General features: G+C 40.0%; 1 protein-coding gene across 4 annotated transcripts in view; it reads right to left on the reverse strand.

The window, feature by feature from the left end:
• Nucleotides 1-22,957, reverse strand: part of CRIM1 (cysteine rich transmembrane BMP regulator 1) — a 316,866-nt gene that overhangs the window by 80,621 nt on the left and 213,288 nt on the right. For all 4 annotated transcript variants that reach the window (XM_034764950.1, XM_034764948.1, XM_034764951.1 and 1 more), the window contains one exon: nucleotides 7,601-7,729. In XM_034764950.1, the coding sequence (XP_034620841.1) occupies nucleotides 7,601-7,729 (129 nt within the window). The remainder of the gene's footprint in view (nucleotides 1-7,600; nucleotides 7,730-22,957) is intronic.

The raw sequence follows: 22,957 nt of genomic DNA on the forward strand, positions 1-22,957 counted from the left end.
CTTGAACATCTATCCTAGTTTTATTATTTAGCCTTGTGACTTGACTTTTTAATTGGTCTTCTCTGGTATGTGTGTAAAACAAAATCTAAGCTCTTAAACTTAGATATAAGCTTATCTTCCATTTACTTTTTTTCACATGGACACCTTGGTACTCGGAAACGGTCTCAGAATTTCATCTTGGAGATAATGCATTTCTTTTCATGTTTCTTTTCCTGATCCCTTTATTCACGGGCAGACTTTTATTCAATAATTTTCACATGAAGCAGGCTCTCATCCATTACCTAGACAGCCATTCTTTTTATAAATCATCCAGGCTACTTACGGCTTTTGAAGAGAAATTCAAGAGGTGTATAAACTTTTGAAGATTGTTTGTTTTGTATTTTGTCTTCTAATTTGCAGACAAAGTTTCAGATACCAGATGGTCCTAATGTTAATTAAACAAGAGCTATGGCAGCATTTTAAGCATGCCTTTGTATAGTGTCCATTTCTGAGATTTGTAGTGTGGCTACAAGGAGCTACCTACATATCTTTACCCATCATTATTCTCTTGATGCTGAGGCCAGATCGTATTTCAGGAGAGCTGTTTTACAGTACCTTTTAAATTAAGCACTCCTCAGCCATCCTTTTGGTGTGGATTGCTACTGCTGGTTCATCTTCAGGGGTGGGGAACTGGGAGGCGAATTTATGAAGGAGAAAACTAGGGTTACTTAACAGTAACTGGAATTTTCTGAATATACTGCCTCCACAGATCCACACTAACCGTTCCTCCTTCCTTTAGAACTCTCTATTGATTTCCAATACACCTCTACCCCGATATAACGCGACCCGATATAACATGAATTCGGATATAATGCGGTAAAGCAGTGCTACGGGGGGGTGCGGGGCTGCGCACTCCGGTGGATCAAAGCGAGTTCGATATAATGCGGTTTCACTTATAAAGCTGTAAGATTCTTTGGCTCCCGAGGACAGCATTATATTGGGGTAGAGGTGTATATGGATGAAAACTGAGGATTGGAGTGTTGAGACTCTTTAAAACCCTGCTTAAATAAAATGTTTCATAAGTGTACTGAGTGCAAATGGCCCTAATAAGTAATTGCTTTAAACAGTTCTGGGATTTACATATCACATACGACTCCAGGAATGTGGACTTGTACAGACAATATCTTGAAGAAATATTTAGTAGCAAGTAACCTGGCTTTTGTAGTCCTTCAGACAGTTTTCGTTCCATGTGACGATCCTCACACAGTTTGAATGAATTTTGCTAGTTTGATTTCATGAGGCATATATTCTTTACAAAAATCAGTATACTATTACCACCTATTGTTCTTCCTCCTCCCCCTTAGGGTATTTTTGTAATTATAGTAAGAAAAGAAAATCTCTGGTATGATTTGTTCACCATAATACAAACCATCCTGTTAAATGTATGTTTTCATTATCCTCTAGGTGTTTATTTAAAGATAATATTTGTATTTTATTTTACTGGGGATTGAATTTAGAGATTTACCATACATTTACTGTCAGGATCACTCTTTTCCAGTTCTAAGAATTTATCTCATTACGTTTTTTCCAGCATTCTGATCTTTCCCCATTTTTTCATGATCTTTCATAGTTAATTGTCAGAGGTTCAACACATTTGTTAGCCAACAACATTTATATTGAAGGATAAGAGTACCCTACTTCCGCCAGGACTCTCCTACTTTAAAGCTAAAATACTTTCTTTTGCCTGTCCTCAAGCTGGTTAGTTGAATGTTGTACTTTTTGATACCACTATCCTACTTTCATGAGACATGTTGCTGTTTCACGACAATGGCAGAAAAGCTTCACCATCAGAAAGTGTTCAGACATTTACCCATTTTTATACTAATTCAAAGAAATTTGCACTACATACAATATGCATATATGCCTTATATTTGATATTAAATTCAATAGAAAGGCTGCTACATTAAATGCACCAGCATCTTGAATGTCATGGATGAGAGACGTTCACCAAAAAATGGTTAGGATTAATTGTAAGGATAGATTTAAAAAAAAAAAAAAAAAAAAAACCCACAACCTCAAATATGTATATTTAGGGTAAGCAACAATTAAGGGGGTGAAATTACAATCATTTCAAAATTTTTAACCTGTAACATAATAAGAGAAATTATTTAGGGTTATGCTCTCCCACTGTGTAGGGGACCCTGTATGGCTTTGTTCTTGGCTCTCTCTTCTCTCTCTATACCCTTTTTTCTCATATGTTCACAGTTTGAACTATCATGTCTACACTGATGACCCATAGATGTACCTCTGCTCCTGACTTGCCTTCATCCAATCCTGCATCTCAGTCTCCTTCTTTGACATCGCTTTCTGGATGTCTCCTAACTCATTTGGAAAGCTTCACACTTCCAAAACTGAACTCTCTCTCTTTCCACTCAGCTCCATGTGACCCCTTTTTTCTGTCACTGTCATCAACACAATCATCTTCCCTAGCCCTCAAGCTAAAAAATTGGGGGTTGTCTTTGACTCCCCTTTTTTTTCCTTATCTCACAAATCCATGTATTCAAGTTCCTTCTGAAGACACTTCATCCCTGCCATGGTGCCTTGGGTATCATGCTCTCTGACAATGTCATGCTTGAGGAATAATTTCTGTATCATTTATGTGCCATATTTAATTATGGGAGGAGCAGTCATAGCCCTTACATTACAAATTTCTGCCTTTTAAAAATACTCTAATGCCTCCATAATTTGTGGTGGGATGGATATTTGGCAGATGGAGAGTCCTAGGGTCAAGGAGGTGCCTTTTGCTGGCAACATGAAAATCCATTCAGATTTGGTAGTGACACACGCTTGAAAAAATCACCATTTCCTGTCTCTGTTTCAAACAACGTAGTTTGCTTTTGACTTGATACCAAAAACTCTTAAGATTCCATTTGCACTGAACATGCAGCATACTAGCGCCTCATCTCAGGAGACTACACAGAGATGAACTTCTGGGTAGGACAGAGCTACTACAATAGATCCTCTCCCTCTTGTGGCTGTGTCCATAAAATACCCTTAGGATTACAAGAACATGCATTGTGCTGAGAACCAGGAAACCCTGATTTCTACTCACTTCAGTGAATTGGTGATGATAATTCCATGTCTTTCACAACCTCTATCATTGAGCAAAGTCTCACAAGTTAGACAAGCCAGAAACAGAACCCAAATCTTACATGGCAGTCTCAGCCATTTAACAACATTAGCAAATATTTGTTCTTAGCTATGCCATCTGTTAGATAGGGCTACTCCTGCATATGTAACCCAGCAATTCTGGGTCCATTGATGAACACTGCCTTCTCCTGCTGCCAACTCATGAAATTAGTCCTTTTGTTCCAGGGGAAGGTGTCTCAATTGCAGTGCTAAAGATTCAGGATTCAAACCCTGTTGTTTAGAGATCTGGAATTGTCAAGGGCCACGGATCTGGAATCCCAAGCCACAGTGCTCTTAGGAGCCCGTACATTCCGATCCACCACCCAGTGACCTGTAAACAGTCACCAGAACTTGAAGCTCCGATTTTGCACAGTACTCTAGTCAAGGAATCTGGTGGGCAAAACTCCAAGGCTTCTCTTTAAACCAAGCGAGGAACAGGAAGTCATGCCTGCAACTGGGTCTTTCCCTGCTTAGGACTACCTCCTCTGTGCTACCTGACTCTGACCTCCTGGTATCCAGCCTGTCCACTGGCCTGTCTTAGACTGACCTCCTGACTCTGCCTGTCTCCTGATACCTGGTCTGTCCTCTGGCCTGTCTCAGATTCTGGTCTCCTGGTATCCAGACCCAGCCGGCCTCCTGGCTCCCAGCTCTCACTATGACCACTAAGCCCAGTCATGCCAGGAATAGATTGTTACTGTTGCACATAATAGAATTTATTTTTGCCTTTAAAAAACACTGTTAAAATTATGTTGAGATAGCAAAATCATAGAATCATAGAATATCAGGGTTGGAAGGGACCTCAGGAGGTCATCTAGTCCAAGCCCCTGCTCAAAGCAGGACCAAGCCCCAACTAAATCATCCCAGACAGGCTTTGTCAAGCCTGACCTTAAAAACCTCTAAAGAAGGAGATTCCACCACCTCCCTTGGTAACCCATTCCAGTGCTTCACCACCCTCCTAGTGAAATAGTTTTTCCTAATATCCAACCTAAACCTCCCCCACTGCAACTTGAGACCATTACTCCTTATTCTGTCATCTGCTCCCACTGAAAACAGTCTAGGTCCATCCTAGAAGACTGGAAATGCTAGGTTTAAGGTTTAACCTATTTTTGCATCCTTGTGTATATCCATATGATAGTCTTTAATTACATGACCAGACACTATTTTTTCTACAATACCCCTATCTCATTCATTCAAGATGGATGATGTTCAAGAAATGAATCAGGGTGTGGAATGAATTAGGCTGCTTATAGGATTCCTGCCTCATTTTGTCTGGAAGTTGTAAACCATGTCAATAAAGTGGCAGGGGACTATAGGAAAAGAAAGGATGATTTTATAGTTAAAGGCAGGTGACTGCTACTCAGGAGAACTGAGTTCTAGCCTTGCCTTTGCCATCAACTTGCTATGTGATGCTCGGCAAAAGTCACTTTAACCAAAACTTTTCATGAGTGGCTATTAAATATACATTCCTTTATGTTCTGGGTGCTCAACCTGGGGCCTAATTTGCAGAAGTGCTGAACATTCACTTTTTTTCCCACACGTTTTTTCATGTGTGTGTAGCTACAAACATACTAGTATACATTTTCTTATTTAACTTCTGTGGTGGAATGATTTTTGAGTTGATTTTTGTCTGATCAAAAAACCCCTGCCAGTAAGTTATACACCAACACTTATTTCAGAATACTAGACTTCACACTTTGGTTTTAAGAGCAGTTAAAGGCTACAGTATAATATAAAAATACTGCAGCACAGCTCTTCTCTGCTTTCATGAGATGGGAATTGAGCTTCATACCATTTGCAAGGAAAGCAGGTCTCAATTCTCAGCCTGCCACAATGCAATCTCCCAGAAGCATTCTAGCATTGACAGGATTGCATGACATACTTGAATATTCTGCATGCATCCCCGGGCTTCAAAACTGGCAATAGTTCTCCAATTCAGGACACAGATTTGATTTCAAAAGGTAAAAAACGCTAGAGCATTTGGTTGACCTTTAGCCCTTTCGTAATATTTTCTTTATACTTCATTAGAGGTAAAATACTATATTCTACTGCACTACTGTGCAAGAAGTAGTGGGAAGGACTCAGGCCATGTCTACACTACCCCATATGCTGGCAAAACTTTTGTTGCTCACAAGTGTGAAAAAAACACCGCCCTGAGAGACAGATGTTTTGCCAGCATAAGCGCTCATGTGCACAGCACTATGTCGGCAGGAGATACTGTCCTGCCGACATTATCTACTTGAGCAGTGGTAGCAGTTTTATTATGTCGACAGGAGAGCTTTCTCCCGTCAGCATAGAGTGGCTATACGAGTGATCTTACAGTGGCATCGGTATAGCTGTGCCACTGTAAGCATAGATGTGGACTTAGGGACCCCTATTCTTTCCCATGCATGTAGTTTGGGGATGATAGCAGTCAAGAATGAGCAAGGGGAGAGAGGATCAGATAATGTGCTGACCTGTACTTCAAAGTCCCAAAGTGGCATGGTCCACTGTTTAGAAAGAGCTTTCAGACTCTAACCCATAACTACTGCACTCAGCAAGCACTATGAAAGGTGCATATTTGCCCCTTTTTTTGAACAAAAAGGTCTCCCTAGGAAGCATGGACTACTCCAGGAGTGTTTCTGCTTCCTCTCACTGCACCAGCCAATGCAAGATTTGGCAGAGGTAAATGATTTGTTCTGCTTTAAGAAGCAAAGGGAAAACCCTATTCAGATTTCAAAAGGCAGGAAATAGATATGCACTCCATCCTTGCTGCTGTTGAAGTCAATGGGAGCTTTTTAATACAACTGGTTCTCAAAAAAAATAAACAGTCAGAGCTACCACTATTATCTTTTACTTTACATATTATTCTTTGTTACAATCTCTTGCACTCTACCACCACCAGAGAAATAAACAAACTCCTCTAAATAACCTCCTTGGGCTTGGACTCCAGTGAAGCTACCAACAGAGCTTAAAGAGGGGGTGGGCAAACTCCAGCCAGGGTGCAGGCGCCGCACCACACAGCTCCCGGAAGCAGCCACATGGCCCCACTCGGGCGCTTTAGCTGGGGCACAGGGGCAGGGTCCTCTCCACGTGGCTTCCAGAAGCCGCGGCATGGCCCCGCTACGGCTCCTAGGTGCTCCAATGGGAGCTGCAGGGGCGGTGCCTGCGGATGGGGCAGCGTGCAGAGCCGCCTGGCTGCGCCTCAGCGTAGGAGTCGGAAAAGGGACATGCCCCTGCTTCTGGGAGGTGCTTGAGGTAAGCGCCCCTCGGGGTGCCCCCCCCCCCCCCGAGCCACTCCCCACAACCCAACCCCCTACCCCAGCCCTGATCCCCCTCCTGCACTCCAAACCCCTCAATCCCAGTACAAAACACCCTTCTGCACCCCAAATCTCTCATCCCCAGCTCCACTCCAGAGCCTGCACCCCCAGACAGAACCTGCACCCCTGCCCCAGCCCTGATCCTCCTCCTGCGCTCCAAACCCATCAGTCCCAGCCCAGAGCACCCTCCTACACCCCAAACTCATCCCCAGCCCCACCCCAGAGCCCGCACCCCCAACCAGAGACCTCACCCCATCCCGCATCCCAACCCCCATTTTGTGAGCATTCATGGCCCGCCATACAATTTCTATTCCCCGACGTGGCCCTCAGGCCAAAAAGTTTGCCCACCCCTGGCTTAAAGCTTCTCTCCTTGGCAGAACTCCTAAGGTAGACTGACAGCTATACTGCAAACTTTCTCTCTTTGTGCATGCAGAGATTTCAAATCGTACGTCCCCTGCGGAGTGATTCAAATTTTATTTTTCAATCGTATACTACAAACTCTCAATGAAATGTGTACCGAGAATCCAGTTCTGCTGTTTCCCTATGACAGTGCTAACATGACTGACATAAGGTCAGTGCTCCCAAGACACAAAGTTATATCTTACTTATAAAAGTCACATGCCAGATGAGAATCTGTGATATAAATATGAAGTGTAAGGCATCCAAAAACTAAGCCCAAGAAAATATGAACACTGCATTTTTAATGATTTTGTTCAAAGAGCAAAAAATTATAAAGATCAGACACCTGAACAAACACTTATTTCTATCAAAGCTAAACCATTTTTTTTAAAGTAGAGAAAAAATGAAATATCAAAGTTCTAAGAAAATTACCAAGGGGACATTTTCAAAGAGAAGCCCAAAATCTTACCTTTTTTCCTTAGTTGTTAGTTAAATCCATGTAATACTGAATGTTTTTTTCCTCCAAACAAATGCTTCAATTGTATTTTTACAAACAAAATAATTATCAAAGCAAATAATCAATCCTAAAACAGTGAATTATAGTAATGTACCTGTGTACTGATTTCCATTTCAAAACTTCCAAGATTTTACTCAACATTAAAATAGACAAAGGATTTTACCACTGTAAAACACATCTTGATAAAAAAGGTATGAACCACAATGATTTCTGTACTCACTAGTTTTGCACTGACAAATGCGGCAACCATTTTGGTCCAGTCTGAAACTGTACATACAGTCTTTCTCAGTCAATGTGCAGTTCACCAAAATCTCACATGTGGGTGGACCTATTGTGATATATGTTGGTTCTAATAAATAAGAAAAAGAAATAAATACAAGTAATTATAATTGGTTAGAAATAACCATTCCCTTCTTGCAATATTTTTAATATATAAAGTTTTATCATATCAGGCAAAAACTTCTTTAAGATTAAGCTACAGCTGAGAGTACATATCAACAATTTAAGGTAAATATATTACAGGAATGTTGCAATTAGCATAAAAAACAAGCTTTATAAACCCATGAAATTCAGAATTTGGGTTTCTTTTAAATTTAGTATTAACATGTTAAAGGTACGGAAATGCAGTTAGGGAACATAAAGAACCTTAACTCTGCCCTATGGCAAACCACAGATACCCAATAATTATGATTAAGGCACTTTTTAGTGTTCCTAGTGCCAGCTCACACTAAACTGATTTTAACTTTCAGTTATGAAGAACAAAAAATGACTTATTCCTATTTTTTCAAATACAGCCAATGCACAAATTTTCAGTGAATTTAAAGTATGTAGGGACACTGCATTATTAAGATAATATGAGGGGAGGGGGGATATCTGATTCAAATTAATGGATCAACAGTACTTGTAAATTCTCAGAAAATTCATTCTGTAATCAGAGGATAAAATGCTGTATTTTTGGGGAAGATATGCTTTTTTTTTTTTAATACAGAACAAAGACGTTGAAAATCCCTGTCTGAAGTGCAAAATAACTCAACAGTAATAATGAGGTTGCAACCAGCAACTCCAGAACTTTTTTCCATCTTTTAGCAATACTTAGTATTTAGATTGCATTTTAAAACATTGAATAGTTTTCACAACAGCCCAGATAGTAGTAAAGTATTTTTATCCCCAGTTTAAACTAGAGAAACTGATTTTATTTATTTATATAAACAAACCCCAATTATTAAACCAGTCTTGACCCTGTAAACCCTTATTTCATGCAGCAGTGCCATTGAAATCGTAGGAAAAAGTTTGCCATCTTTTACTCTCCCTCCAGCATCCATTAGAAGGTTGCATCAAAAACACTTAGCAACTTTAATTACAGAATTAGACCTAGCCTGAAAAGACTTATGAACTAGGGTTACCATATTTTAATTTAAAAAAAGGAGGACACTCCAAGGGCCCCGGCCCTGCCCCAACTCCGCCCCTTCCTCGCCCCCGCCCCTTCCCCAAAGTTCCTGCCCCAACTCTGCCCCCTCCCCTGAAGGCTCCGCTCCCTGCTCCTCCCCTCCCCTGCTTCCCGCGAATCAAATGTTCACGGGAAGCTGGAAACAGGGAGGCAGCAGGTAGGCTGGGGCTGGGTACAGCCCAGTCCGGCCCCCCCTCCGGCAGCTGGCCGGCCCAGGCCAAGAGACTCTGGCCCCAGCGTCTCCCGCCCGGCTCGGCTCGGGCCCTGGGGCGCCGGCCCCCGGCCGAGCACCACCAGCCCCTCCCTCCCTATTTTCTCGGACATGTCCGGCTTTTGGGGATTTCCTCCTGGATGGGGATTTGAGGCCCAAAAAGCTGGACATGTCCGGGAAAATCCGGACGTATGGTAACCCTATAGGAACATGTTTAACTTTTTGCACCATGAGTAGCCCAGTGAATTCAAGGGAACTACTCACAGTGCATAAAGTTAGCCACGAGAGTCACTCTTTGCAGGAATGGGGTCTTAAATTACACTGCAGTTTCATCTCAGCAGATGAAACAGCATATAAAAATCAAAGCAAGCTGAAATTAAAACAAAGTGAAAGTGGAAAGGAAAACACAGAAATATCACCTGTGTCTCAAAAACAAACAGCTCATAAAACAACTAGTGTTCTGTCTCATTCAGTTTAAAATATGTAGAACAGAAGTATTTACTTATATCCTCCCATTCTGCTTTCCAGAACTGTTCCTCCCGGTTTGGGAAGACAGACTCGTGCTTACAGGGCTCAAGCTAGTGCGCGAAAAACAACTGTATCGATGTTGTGGCTCCAGTGGCTCGTGATAGCCGCACAGGATCAAGCCAACCTTATCCAGTAGGCTTTACCTCAGGTGGTTAGCCCAAGTCTCCATTCGAATGGCAACATCCACTCAGCTATTTTTAGTGCGCTAGCTCAAGTTCTGATAACACAAGTCTGTCTACTCAGGCTGGGAGACCTCACTCCCAGATGCAGTAGGCATACTCTGAGTGTCTGTGGACCTCTTAAATTAAGAGCAGAACATAACAGCCCTAGGGGTCAGACCAAAGATCATCTAGCCCAGTATCTTGTCTTCCAACAGTGGCCAATGCCAGTTGCTCCAGAGGGAATGAACAGAACAGGGAATCATCAAAGTGATCCATCCTGTCGCCCATTCCCAGCCTCTGGCAAACAGTGGCTAGGGACACCATCCCTGCTCATCCTGGGTAACAGCCATTGATGGATCTATCCTCCATTAATTTAATCTAGATCTTTTTGAACCCTGTTATAATCTTGGCCTTCACAACATCCTCTGGCAAGGAGTTCCACAGGTTGACTGTGCATTGTGTGAAGACATATTCATTGTTTGTTTTAAACCTGCTGCCTATTAATTTCATTTGGTGACCCCTAGTTTGTGTTATGAGAAGGACTAAGTAACACTTCCTTATTTACTTTCTCCACACCAGTTATGATTTTATAGACCTCTATCGTATCCCCCCTTAGTCATCTCTTTTCCAAGATGAAAAGTCCCAATCTTATTAATCTCTCCTCATACAGCAGCTCTCCCATGCCCCTAATCATTTTTGTTGCCTTTTTCTGAACCTTTTCCAATTCCAATACATCTTTTTTGAGATGAAGGCAACAGCATCTGCACACAGTATTCAAGATGTGTGTGTACCATGCATTTCTACAGAGGCAATATGACACTTTCTGTCTTATTATCTATCCCTTTCTTAACAATTCCCAACATTCTTTTAGCTTTTTTGACTGCCGCTGCACATTGAGTGGATGTTTTCAGAGAACTAGCCACAATGACGCCAAGGTGTCTCTCTTAGTGGTAACAGTTAATTCAGAGCCTATTATTTTAGATGTATAGTTGAGATTGTGTGTTCCAATGTGCACTATTTTGCATTTATCAACAATGAATTTCATCTGCCATTTTGTTGCTCAGTCACCCAGTTTTGTGAGATCCTTTTGTAGCTCTTCATAGTCTGTTTTGGACTTAACTATATTGAGTAGTTTTGTATCAGCAAATTTTGCCACCTCACTGTATCCCTTTTCCAAATCATTTGTGAAGATGTTGAATACAGACCCCTGGGAGACACCACTATTTACCTCTCTCTATTCTGAAAACTGACCATTTATTCCTACCCTTTGTTTCCTATCTTTTAACCAGTCACCAATCCATGAGAGGACCTTTCCTCTTATCCCAGGACAGTTTACTTTGCTTAAGAGCCTTTGGTGAGGGATCTTGTCAAAATATTTCTGAAAATATAAGTACATTATATCCACTGGATTCCCCTTGTCCACATACTTGTTGATCCCCCTCAAATAATTCTAATAGATGGGAAATCATGTCTTACCATTTATAAAAACCATGTTGACTCTTCCACAACTAATTATGTTCATCATGTGTCTGACAAATTCTGTTCTTTACTATAGTTTCAACCAACTTGCCCAGTACTGAAGTCAGGCTTACCGGTTTGTAATTGTTCGGACCACCTCTGGAGCCCTTTTAAAAAATTGGCATCACATTAGCTATCCTCCAGTCATTTGGTACAAAAGCTGATTTAAATGATAGGTTACAAATCACAGTTAGTAGTTCTGCAATTTCACATTTGACTTCCTTCAGAACTCTTGGCTAGTCCTGGTGACTTACTACTGTTAAATTTATCAATTTATTCCAAAACCACCTCTAATGACACCTCAATCTGGAACAGTTCCTCAGATATTTCACCTAAAAAGAATGTCTCAGGTTTGTGAATCTCCCTCACTTCCTCAACCGTGAAGACGGATGCAAAGAATTCATTTAGTTTCTCCGCAGTGGCCTTATAGTCCTTGAGTGGTCCTTTATCATTTCAATTGTCCAGTGGCCCCACTGGTTGTTTAGCAGGCTTCCTGCTTCTGATGTACTTAAAAAAAAATTGCTATTACTTTCAGTCTTTAGCTTCAAATTCTTCAAATTCTTTTTTGGTCTTCCTAATTATATTTTTACACTTCATTTGCCAGAGTTTATGCTCCTTTCCATTTTTTTCACTAGGATTTAACTTCCACTTTTTAAAGGATGCCTTTTTGCCTCTGACTGCTTCTTTTACTTTGTTGTTTAGCCATGGTGGCACTTTTTTGGTTCTCTTACTATGTTTTTTAATTTGGGGGTATACATTTAAGTTGAGACTCTATTACGGTGTCTTTAAAAAGTTTCCTTGCAGCTTGCAGGGATTTCACATTTGCCACTGTACCTTTTAATTTCTGTTTAACTAACTTCCTTATTTTTGTGTAGTTCCCGTTCTGAAAGTAAATATGACCGTGTTGGGCTGCTGTGGTGTTTTCTCCGCCTTAGGGATGTTAAATTTAATTATATTATGGTCACTGTTAGCAAGCAGTCCAGCTATATTCACGTCTTGGACCAGATACCATGCACCACTTAGGACTAAATCAAGAATTGCCTCTCCTCCTGTGGGTTCCAGGACTAGCTGCTCCAAGAAGCAGTCATTTAAGGTGTCAAGAAACTTTCTCTCTGCATCCCACCCTGAGGTGACATGTACCCAGTCAATATGCAGATAGTTGAAATCCCCCATTATTATTGAGCTTTTTATTTTTATAGCCTCTCTTACCTCCCTGAGCATTTCAGTCACTATAACCATTCTGGTCAGATGGTTGGTAATATATCCCTACTGCTATATTCTTATTATCAGAGCATGGAATTACTATCTATAGAGATTCTACGGTACAGTTTGGTTCATTTAAGATTTTTACTTCATTTGATTCTATGCTTTCTTTCACATATAGTGCCACTCCCCACCAGCACAACCTGTTCTGTCCTTCCAAATATATTTTGTATCCTGGTATTACTTGTCCCATTGATTATCCTCATTTCACCAAGTTTCTGTGATGCTTATTATACCAATATCCTCATTTAAAATGAGGCACTCTAATTCACCCATCTTATTATTTAGACTTCTAGCATTTGTATACAAGTACTTTAAAAACTTATCACTTTTTAGCTGTCTGACATGATGTAATTGAATGGGACTCTTTCATTTGACTATTTCTCCTCAGATCCTACCCATATTTTATCATCCTCCATCCTCTCCTCCTTACTAGGACATAGAGAATCCCTGTTAATAGATCCTTACCTAAGGGATGTCTCTCTCTGAACTATGTGCTCCTCCACACCTGTATAAGCATGAATGGTGAAACTGCAAGAGCTTGCAATTTCTGCAAAACCAGTAACTATCATCCTAGAAATTTTCAAGCTTTGCTGGCACATCTTGTAAATTCAGAGAGAAAAATAGCTAGCATTCACTGAAATTACTCAAGTATTTTTATTATTATTATTGTATTAGCTCTAGAGCACTAATTGAGAATGGGGTATCATTGGGCTAGGGGCTGTGCAAACACACAGTAAGGGAAATTTCTTGACCCAAACAGGGTCTCGATCTAAATCGATCAGGTAGACAAGATTGGAAGAGAAAACCAAAGCAAAGAGTCATGGATTGACTTGTTTAAGGCCACATGCAGCAGGTCAGCAACAAGGTCAGGAACTGAACTCCACTGTCCTCATTCCCAGTCTAATGTCCTATTTTCTACACCACAGACTTCTATTCACCATGCTTATACTAGTTGGAAGTTTTGAGAAGGCTTCTGTGGGACGTACAATCTGCATAAAGTGCCTGAAATAGACTTATCTTGCATGAATTCTACACCAGACAATCTCAGCTAGGTGTATGAAGAAACCTGTAAGCTTAGCTGGTGATCCCTCAGAAGCTACAATCTCTGTCAAGTGACTGAAGGATATTGTAAACTCATTTGTTGATCTCATGCAAGAATTAAGATTGATTGAAGGATCTTAATTTATGAATTTTCCATCTTTTAAGGGTATTTATAAATACAGTAATCTAATAATGTTATTGTAAATTAATTAGTATTTATTTAAAGCCTTAACGTTGTTCATCCGTTGTTGTTCTTGTCCAATATTTCATTTTGTGCCAAAAGAATGTTGTTTATGCTTTGTATTGGATTCATCTCCTGCGTTTGTATAAACTCACAGCACAACAAAAGCAAATAAATGAAGCTGCTACACTGTGTAATGGTCCTGCAGAGAGCTGTCTGAGAACATTTCTATTATTGTTTAGAATACTGTACTGGGTTAGGAGTAGATCAGAAATGTTACAGGGCCACACAGTGGTAACCCATTTTAGGGAATACACCTCTACCCCGATATAATGCGACCCAATATAACACAAATTTGGATACAATGTGGTAAAGCAGTGCTCCGGGGGGAGGGGGAGGGGCTGCACACTCCAGCGGATCAAAGCAAGTTCGATAAAACGTGGTTTCACCTATAACGTGGTAAGATTTTTTGGCTCCCAAGGACAGCGTTATATCGGGGTAGAGGTGTATTGGAAATTTTAGGAAGAGTCGCTGACAAGAGGGTAAGGCTATTTAAATAATAGAACATCACATTTACACAGAACTTGTCCTAACTTGAATGTTGCAGGATAAATTTAATTGCCACACACTACTGTTCTCAATTTGATCCTTTACACATACCATACCAATAGAAAAATCTTATTAATGTGAATGTGTTGTGCTAGAAGAACATCTATTGTTTCAGACTTTTATAAATGCCACAACTAATCAATACAACTGAAAGTAGGAATTCACTGAAAATTGTCATCATGGGAACTTTTGAATCAACAGTACCACCCGGACTTAAAAGAATGGACTGTGGACAGGGGAGGATTTCATGCGCTCCTTCTTTTGAATTTATCCCTAAAACACTTAAATTACACCTACATATTAAGTAAAATCTATAAAAAAATCAATTGCTATACTTTGCATTTTGTAGCCCTTGAAAGCTATAATAGGTTTGCCTTCTGATTCTGTTGTCAACTGGTACATACTTTTGAAAAATTACCACTGCCACTCTGAAATGTTCAGCAGCACGTTATTTCTTATACATGACACAACAAAACCACTGCTACCCTAGTTAAAATGACTTCTGCTAATCCTTCATTTGTTGTGTTTTATTATTCTATTATCTCCCACTTTTGTGCCTGCCCTAAGCATCCCAAATATTTCCAGACAAGCTTACAAATCTGTTTTTTTCCCCCCTCCTGTCCATAAAGGTAAGCCCTGAGATACAGTAATTTTATATGCATGCCTGATTCTCAATGAGCTGCAAACAGAGGACAAAAGAAATAATTTCACCCCCCACTCCCCCCACAAAAATGCAGCTAGAAAAAAGTATCAGCCCTTTTCACTTCACTAGACAAGACTCAACAAATAAAGCCAGCTTTGCTGCTGCCAGTCTTCTGGCTATTTGAATAGGCAAACAGTAGTTAAGCTTGAAAAAGCACATAAGGTCATGTGATCTGGGTTAGCCTTTCACTGGTGCACTTGGTAGAAACTGCAGAAGAAAGATCGAGTGCACAGATGAACAATGGGTGGGAAAACTGTGTAGTCTGTCTGTATATTTTAGAAGTGGAACTAAATGGTAGATGGAAGCAATGAAAAAGGGGGGACAGAAAAGAAAAAGAGGGAGTGGCTAGGGTGAAAAGAATTCTTCATAATATACGTTTCACTGCCACAAAATGCTCTAGTTAAGGTTACATCCACTATAACCTCTTGTTTTCACATGCTCATAACTGTCTGAAAAAAATTCTCCTCTGAGGCTAAAACTTTCTATGCTTCATCTCAGCAGCTTTTGTTTTTTTTAATTTTAGAAAAATCTGTTAATCCATTTTTGATTTATGGGAGACTGACATTCATACATTCTTCACTTTAAAAAAACAGGTCACTTTTTGTACAATAACTGAAAGAGAGTTTAGGAAAAAAGCTCCAAACCAGGCATCTGGCTACCCTTTCATGAAGAATTTTTTGTTGTTGTTAGAGTGCATTCACAAAAAATAAAAATAAAATAATTGGAAAAAAATACTTTGTGAACACTCAGTGGGTATGTCCTAAGATTTATGCAGCACCTAATTAAGTCCTCCTCCATCCCTCATCCCATGTGAAATCACTACAGAGTCTCCCTGCTCATCAAGACTAGCAACTCAGTAAGGACAGTGGCTGCTTCTCTCAGGCTGAAGGATGCTGTAAATATTTTCTTGAAACACATAGCAAAATTCACAACAGAAGATAAGAGCGGGAAGAAGAAAGTCAAGAGTTTGCAATTTTATTTTTTTTTAAAGTCAGTTTGCAAGTTTTTCTGCAAGTTCTACACAGTCTAAGGCATTGTCTACAATGGAGATTTCAGCCATGGATGGTCAACAACCAAGGTAAAGGCACCAGTGTCAAACCCTAACGTACAGTCAAACCCTCTAAGCCATGATCTGCGCTGATCCAGCTCACCTCAGCTTGAAACTAGGGTGGGATGCATATCATGTCTTATATTGTTTTTTCCTTTCTATGGGCTTGGGTACACTAGGGGTTTGCAACAGTGCAGCCACATCGATAGCTGACAACAAATAGCTGTAACAAGGGCAAACCACCAGTGCAGAAAAAAAAAAAAAAAAATTCTCTTAGGGAAAGATACTTTCATAAAATACCAAAGTGCTGCTGCCCTGCCCAGAAAACGGTCTCTTATCAAACAGCAGCAACAAACCTGCGAAATTAATTTATTTACTTAAGATATGAGCCTCATCGCCTACATTGGCCAATTACATGATAACATTATTAAAGAGGCAGATTTTTCCCACTTCAATAAAACCAAGGAAATTGAATGCAAAAAAAATATATAAATCATACAACAGAATGACTTTTTTCTATCCAGGTATAATTGTGTACCCTGCTGAATCATGAGGTCTGGGAAACAAATAAAGCAGAAGGTTAGAGTGGGTTCAGATGAAAATGAAAGACCGCTTTCAGCAAAATTTGAGTGAGACTGAAACACCCACTTCTCATTATGAAAACAAAATGAAAAGGAGATGAGTTTTTAAGGCCTGTGCGTTTATACACACACAGTGCAGGGGAAGCACAGAAACTAAGTGAGGGTAACAAAGAAAAGACAAAGCTTATTGAAGATCGTTCACCCTCTGTAAAAGCACATCATAGTTCTATTAATTTCCATTCCTAACAGATACATTCTTCAAAACAAACAATTCACTAAATGTTTAACTTTACTTCCACTACTCTGGACCACAGTTTATGCAGTTCTTCAGTTAATCTTACATTTAAAGCATAGAAGACCTCCTCAAAGGCTGATGATAAAATGCAAAGGCAAACCCTTTCTCCCTCAAGTGCTCTTAACTGTTCATAACTGTAACTTAGACTGGTAAACGAATCCACGCCAAAAGAAGAGGGAGCCAATGAAATCATATGCATTTATAGAATCCTAGAATATCAGGGTTGGAAGGGACTTCAGGAGGTCATCTAGTCCAACCCCTGCTCAAAGCAGGACCAATTCCCAACTAAATCATCCCAGACAGGGCTTTGTCAAGCCTGACCTTAAAAACCTCTAAGGAAGGAGATTCCACCACCTCCCTAGGTAACCCATTCCAGTGCTTCACCACCCTCCTAGTGAAAAAGTTTTTCCTAATATACAATCTAAATCTCCCCCACTGCAATTTGAGACCATTACTCCTTGTTCTGTCATCTGGTACCACTGAGAACTGTCTAGATCCATCTTCTTTGGAACCCCCTTTCAGGTAGTTGAAAGCAGCTATCAAATTCCCCCTCATTCTTCTCTTCTGCAGACTAAACAATCCCCGTTCCCTCAGCCTTTCCTCATAAGTCATGTGCTACAGCCCCCTAATCATTTTTTGTTGCCCTCTGCTGGACTCTTTCCAATTTTTCCACATCCTTCTTGTAATGTGGGGCCCAAAACTGGACACAGTACTCCAGATGAGGCCTCACCAACGTCGAACAGAGGGGAACGATCATGTCCCTCGATCTGCTGGCAATGCCCCTACTTATACAGCCCAAAATGCCATTAGCCTTCTTGGCAACAAGGGCACACTGTTGACTCATATTCAGCTTCTCGTCCACTGTAACGCCTAGGTCCTTTTCTGCAGAACTCCTTCCTAGCCATTCGGTCCCTAGTCTGTAACAGTGAATGGGATTCTTCCGTCCATTATTGCAATGCTGCATATACTACCAGAATGAGGCTGCACCAAAAGTTCATTAGATACAATTTAGGGAAGTTTCAAGACAGAGAAGCAAAACTTCTGTCTACTCAGGGAAGTGAAATTCGTGGCAAATGACTGCAATTTCTGATCATTTACATATTGCTGCTGACAAGCCCTATTGATTGCTTCCCTCACCCAAACACATACAGTAGTCTCCCTTGCCCCCCACTATAAATCTCTTGGTGGTTTATTGTTTCTCCTGGCTGCTCTGATAGTTTGAGGCAAGGGAATGAAAAATCTTGTCAAAGTTAGTGTTCCACAGATCTACAACTGACAGAGCACCTCTTTTGGCTTCCAGCATAAACTACTATACAGTTTTCCTAACAAATCATGTAATTCAACAGACATATTTCTTATGCAGTTACCTTATAATTTTTCAATTGCTTACAGTTCTAAACAGATGTTCCATGTGAGCAGATAACTACTGTCGTTTCCTTAAGGATAACTACTACTGAACGACAGCTCATGTGCATACTTTCACCTGCTATTAGCAAGGAGGCTGCAACACTCTTCCAACTCAGCTTGAAAATCTCAAGGGTTTTGAGCATCTTGAATCAAGCTAAGCAACTACTCCCATCAAGTGGCTCACCTTCTTTTTCCAATAAGGTGGCACACTGAAACCCGAGATCCGATTCAAATGATGGCTTCCAACTGATACATTTTTTTTTAAATAAACAGAAGTCAAAAATGGTGCAAATTTCAAAACAGTTGTTATGGATCTGCTCAAAGCAGCAACCAGTTTTCCAGCCCCTTTGCCCTTCTTTGGTGCCTTTTACATCATACACCAGAAAGGAGCATCTAGCCCAAGATTTCTTTATTTTATAAAAAACATATATACTGAAAAATACACTGCAGAAACCCTCTGGACTTGTTAATTTCGTATCACAGGCCTTATCTTGCTACTTCCATTTATAGACATTCTTACATTAAGTAAATCTGTAAATTATACCCTTAGTGTTTGTCAATATGGTGATTTAGCACCTGGTAAACTGGGGTGTAAATCTACAGCACACCTGCCTGCCATGCACTATGTGGCCATGTGGACTCTGCTACCATGCACTAAAAGTTCTGTAGTGCACTCTGACCAAATAGCAGCAGATCAAAATATACCACAGAATTGTTCCCTGGGTTATACTTGGTAGGTGTCGGATAATGCCTGAATACCCTCTTTTAAGGTTTGTAACTGGAGTTTGTTGTTGTTTTCAAGACCTGAAATAAATGATATTACTACAACTGAAATGTTGCATCAGGTACTGTGAATTTGGAATATTGTCTGTGTTAGTGTAATGCAAAGTAATTAGGAGTAAGTTATGACTAACTCGCAAACTCAGATTTTATCAATACAATATAGCAATATTTTGTAAAGATATTCTTTAACAGCAAGGCATTATAAGATCTTTCATAAAGGAAAGGCTGCCATTTTTTACCAAAATAGTAGTCAGAAGTTTGAAATATTGAATAGATTTCAAGCACTTATCTCTTTATTTTGCAAGTCTGCCACAGTATGGAACTAGAAAGGCAATTTTACACTGATTCCCTTGATGAGTTCATCACTATATTTCTGTTTCCAGTATTTTTAACAATGGTTGACAATTTACAAACAAACTTTAGGCTGTACTGTGAGAAGTAATTTCAATGGAAGATATTACTGCACTCAGTAATGCATATATAAAATAAAATATACCCTTGAAGTTAACATGTTTACAATGATAAAGAATTATGTGAAGAACAATTCTATAATGATGAGAAATCCAGATATATGTCCTTGGGATTCCTTGAGAAAGTGTTAACCATGTACAGAGATAATTCAACAGAAAGATCTATACTTCGTCTCGGGACCCTAAAACTTGTAAGTAATGAAATATAAAATAAATTCTATTTTTGAGGGCAGAAAGTATCTATTAAGGAATGGAGAAATAGAATTAAGTATTTTAATGTAGCTATGAAGAGAGTCCTCTAGCCTGAGTTAGACAGAATGTCCCTGTGTTTGGTAAAGCAAAATAACTCTTCCTTCTGCACCTTTCTAATGTGATCTATGTCTCTAGTCTAGGAGGCCTAATGAATTTTACTTTAAGAAAACCAGCACTGAAGAGACTGACAGATGAAAACTCAATCTATTTTAGTATTTATTACCAAGGTTATTGCAATATACTTCATACACACACGTAAATAGTAGACTAAAATACAAATTTGTTATGTAGCACCTAATCTGACAAATAGCCCAGATTTGCCCCAAAGGGTGTGCTGCTTAAAAATCTTGCATTAGCTTCTACATACTTGTTTGAATGTTGTCTGCCGTCCAAAAAACTTTAAATGCTGCCTCCTAAGCAGCACAGTGTGTGTTTACTTAAGCTTCCTGGAAAAACATTCATATAATTCCAAGAGTGACTAAATGTTTTCCATCCTCATAGTTAGCATTCCAGACCTCTACACCCCCCCCATCCCTGAGTTCATTACATGGAAAATACCAGCCCCAAATTTGAAGCAACAGAATTTCCTTCCTGGTGCCAACATGCCTAATACAGAATTAGCAAGCCTTACAGTTAGTTAAATGATGAAAAATTATCATTATCTCGTTTAATTCAACTTCAAGTAACTATTTATAAGTTTTTACAAGGTATTAAAAAAAGCGGTTATGGGGGGTTATTTTTGGTCGTCACTGCATGTACAAAGATAAATAGAGCAGAACTAAGAAACTATGTACACTAAATATTACAAAGCATGCTCTAACTAGGGTTGGAAGAAATCATTTATTTCAGATTTGATGCCAAATTTTAATTACTTAAAATAATTTGGTATCCAAATAACTAGTTTTATTCATTTATCCAAAGAACATTATTCTGATTGTTACCACCTGAAAAAAGCTATCCCCTGCTTCTGTGCTACTGAAAACAAAGAGCTTCCTTCAGACCAACATGTCATAATCAAAGTACTTTGTTCCTGAGCTGCTACACCAATACTCAAGCAGCTTCCCGTTCAAATTTAACTTAATACAAATAGGAATTTGTTTTCACAATTTTTTGACTGGAGTGATACTAACAAATATTGATCTTTATCAACTGAAATCAAATCCGATTAAGCCTATTTGTAATGGCCAATTCAATAGATATGGGATATTCTGACAAGGCAGATCACACTATCATCATTACTGGAAGGTGTTAAGGCAAAAGACTAGAGAGTAACTGGGCTGGTCTACACTGGGGGGAGAGGGGGAATCGATCCAAGATACGCAACTTCAGCTATGCGAAAGCTTATGCTCCAATACCTCTGTTAGTCTTAAAGGTGCCACAGGACCCTCTGTTGCTTTTTACAGATTCAGACAAATACGGCTACCGCTCTGATACTTGATAATACATGCATTCAGAACTCTCTCCCACAATGCATCCTGAATGTCAGAGTTAAAGAAAGGTTACACCTTAGTAGTACAATCTTCCTGATTCTTCATGAAATTGGGCAAAGGTTTCACTGGCACTGGGTACCTTATACTCTGGGATGTATGGTTCAAATATTCTCCTGGATGAGCTGGGAACAGGCATTAGCTCAAAGTGGCAGTCAGGCAAACCCAACTTAACTTGACTCTGTTACAGAATTGTGTTTGCATTCTCTTGATTCACTTTGAAGAAAGGAAATTAGGACAAACTAGCTGTTAACTGAACTGGTACAGGGCCAAATAAATTCACACGGCCAAATTCTCTGCTAGTGTAAACTGGCACAGCACTATTGACTTCAATAGGGCTGCATCAGTTTACAGCAACAGAGAACTTCTTCCAGTCTTCCATGATTGAATTGTGCCCATTTTTACCTAATGAAGTATTGGATGTGCTAAGATAATTGAACCCAACTGCTCTTCTGCTGGGTTTCTGGAGCCCATTATTGATGGCAATTGTTCAAGTTTCCCTTTATGAAGACAGGATGCGTGCCAGGCACACTTCAAAAGGAAGTGGTGAAGGCTCTGCTTATGAAAACCTCTTGTAACAGTAACTTTTCAAATTAACGTACAGTCTCTCATTTGCAATTCTGAAAAAAGGTTATTGGTAAGTTTATGTTGGAACAACTTAGTTTTCTGGAACTCAAATACCTGGTTTCATATATGGGTTTAAGGTTGGAGAGCAGATTAGTTACGTTGACAATCTCTTGATGACAGATACAAGTCAACTGTACTTGCTGATTGTTAGCTTTTATCAGCAGCCTTCAGTCCATTCACCATGATATTTTGTGACTTGCCTGCAAGAGTTCTCTTCGGTGCTTTTATTTCTTCTCTGGGGGTACATCTACACTACAGCGGGGAGTCGATTTAAGATACGCAAATTCAGCTACGTGAATAGCGTAGCTGAATTCGACGTATTACAGCCGACTTACCCCATTGTGAGGACGGCGGCAAAATCGACTTCTGCCGCTTTTTGTCGGCGGCGCTTACTACCACCTCCGCTGGTGGAGTTAGAGCGCCGATTCGGGGATCGATTGTCGCGTCCCGACGGGACGCGATAAATCGATCCCCGAGAGGTCGATTTCTATCCGCCGATTCAGGCGGGTAGTATAGACCAGGCCTAAGAGGAGGTTACCAAAGGTTGGTAATGAGACTCTGGTCAGCAATGTTACCAAACACCTCTTTTCTTCTAATTCAGATACTGCATTTTCTGTATTCTCCCAATGTCTGACCAATGTAGGGAAATGCATAGGAGCTAATAAGCTTAGTTTCAGTAAGAGTAACATGGAAATAATGCTGACCTGGTATGGGGAAAATGTTTAGGGATAGGTGCACAGTCTATAGGAGGTATATGTCTAATCTTTACCAGTATGGAATCCCTGGAGTCATTTGTGGTACATCCTGCCTTTTCCCATCTATTTCACCACAGTAATCCATGCCTTTTTAACCTCAAGACAAAATTACATAATGCATTCTACTTGGAACTACCTTAAGTAAAGCAACAGGAATATTTGGCTAATGCAGTATACAGCCACCCATCTATGTGGGACAAGCCACTA

This window comes from Trachemys scripta, chromosome 3, assembly GCF_013100865.1.
Source record: "Trachemys scripta elegans isolate TJP31775 chromosome 3, CAS_Tse_1.0, whole genome shotgun sequence".
In the NCBI taxonomy this organism is placed as follows: domain Eukaryota; kingdom Metazoa; phylum Chordata; order Testudines; family Emydidae; genus Trachemys; species Trachemys scripta.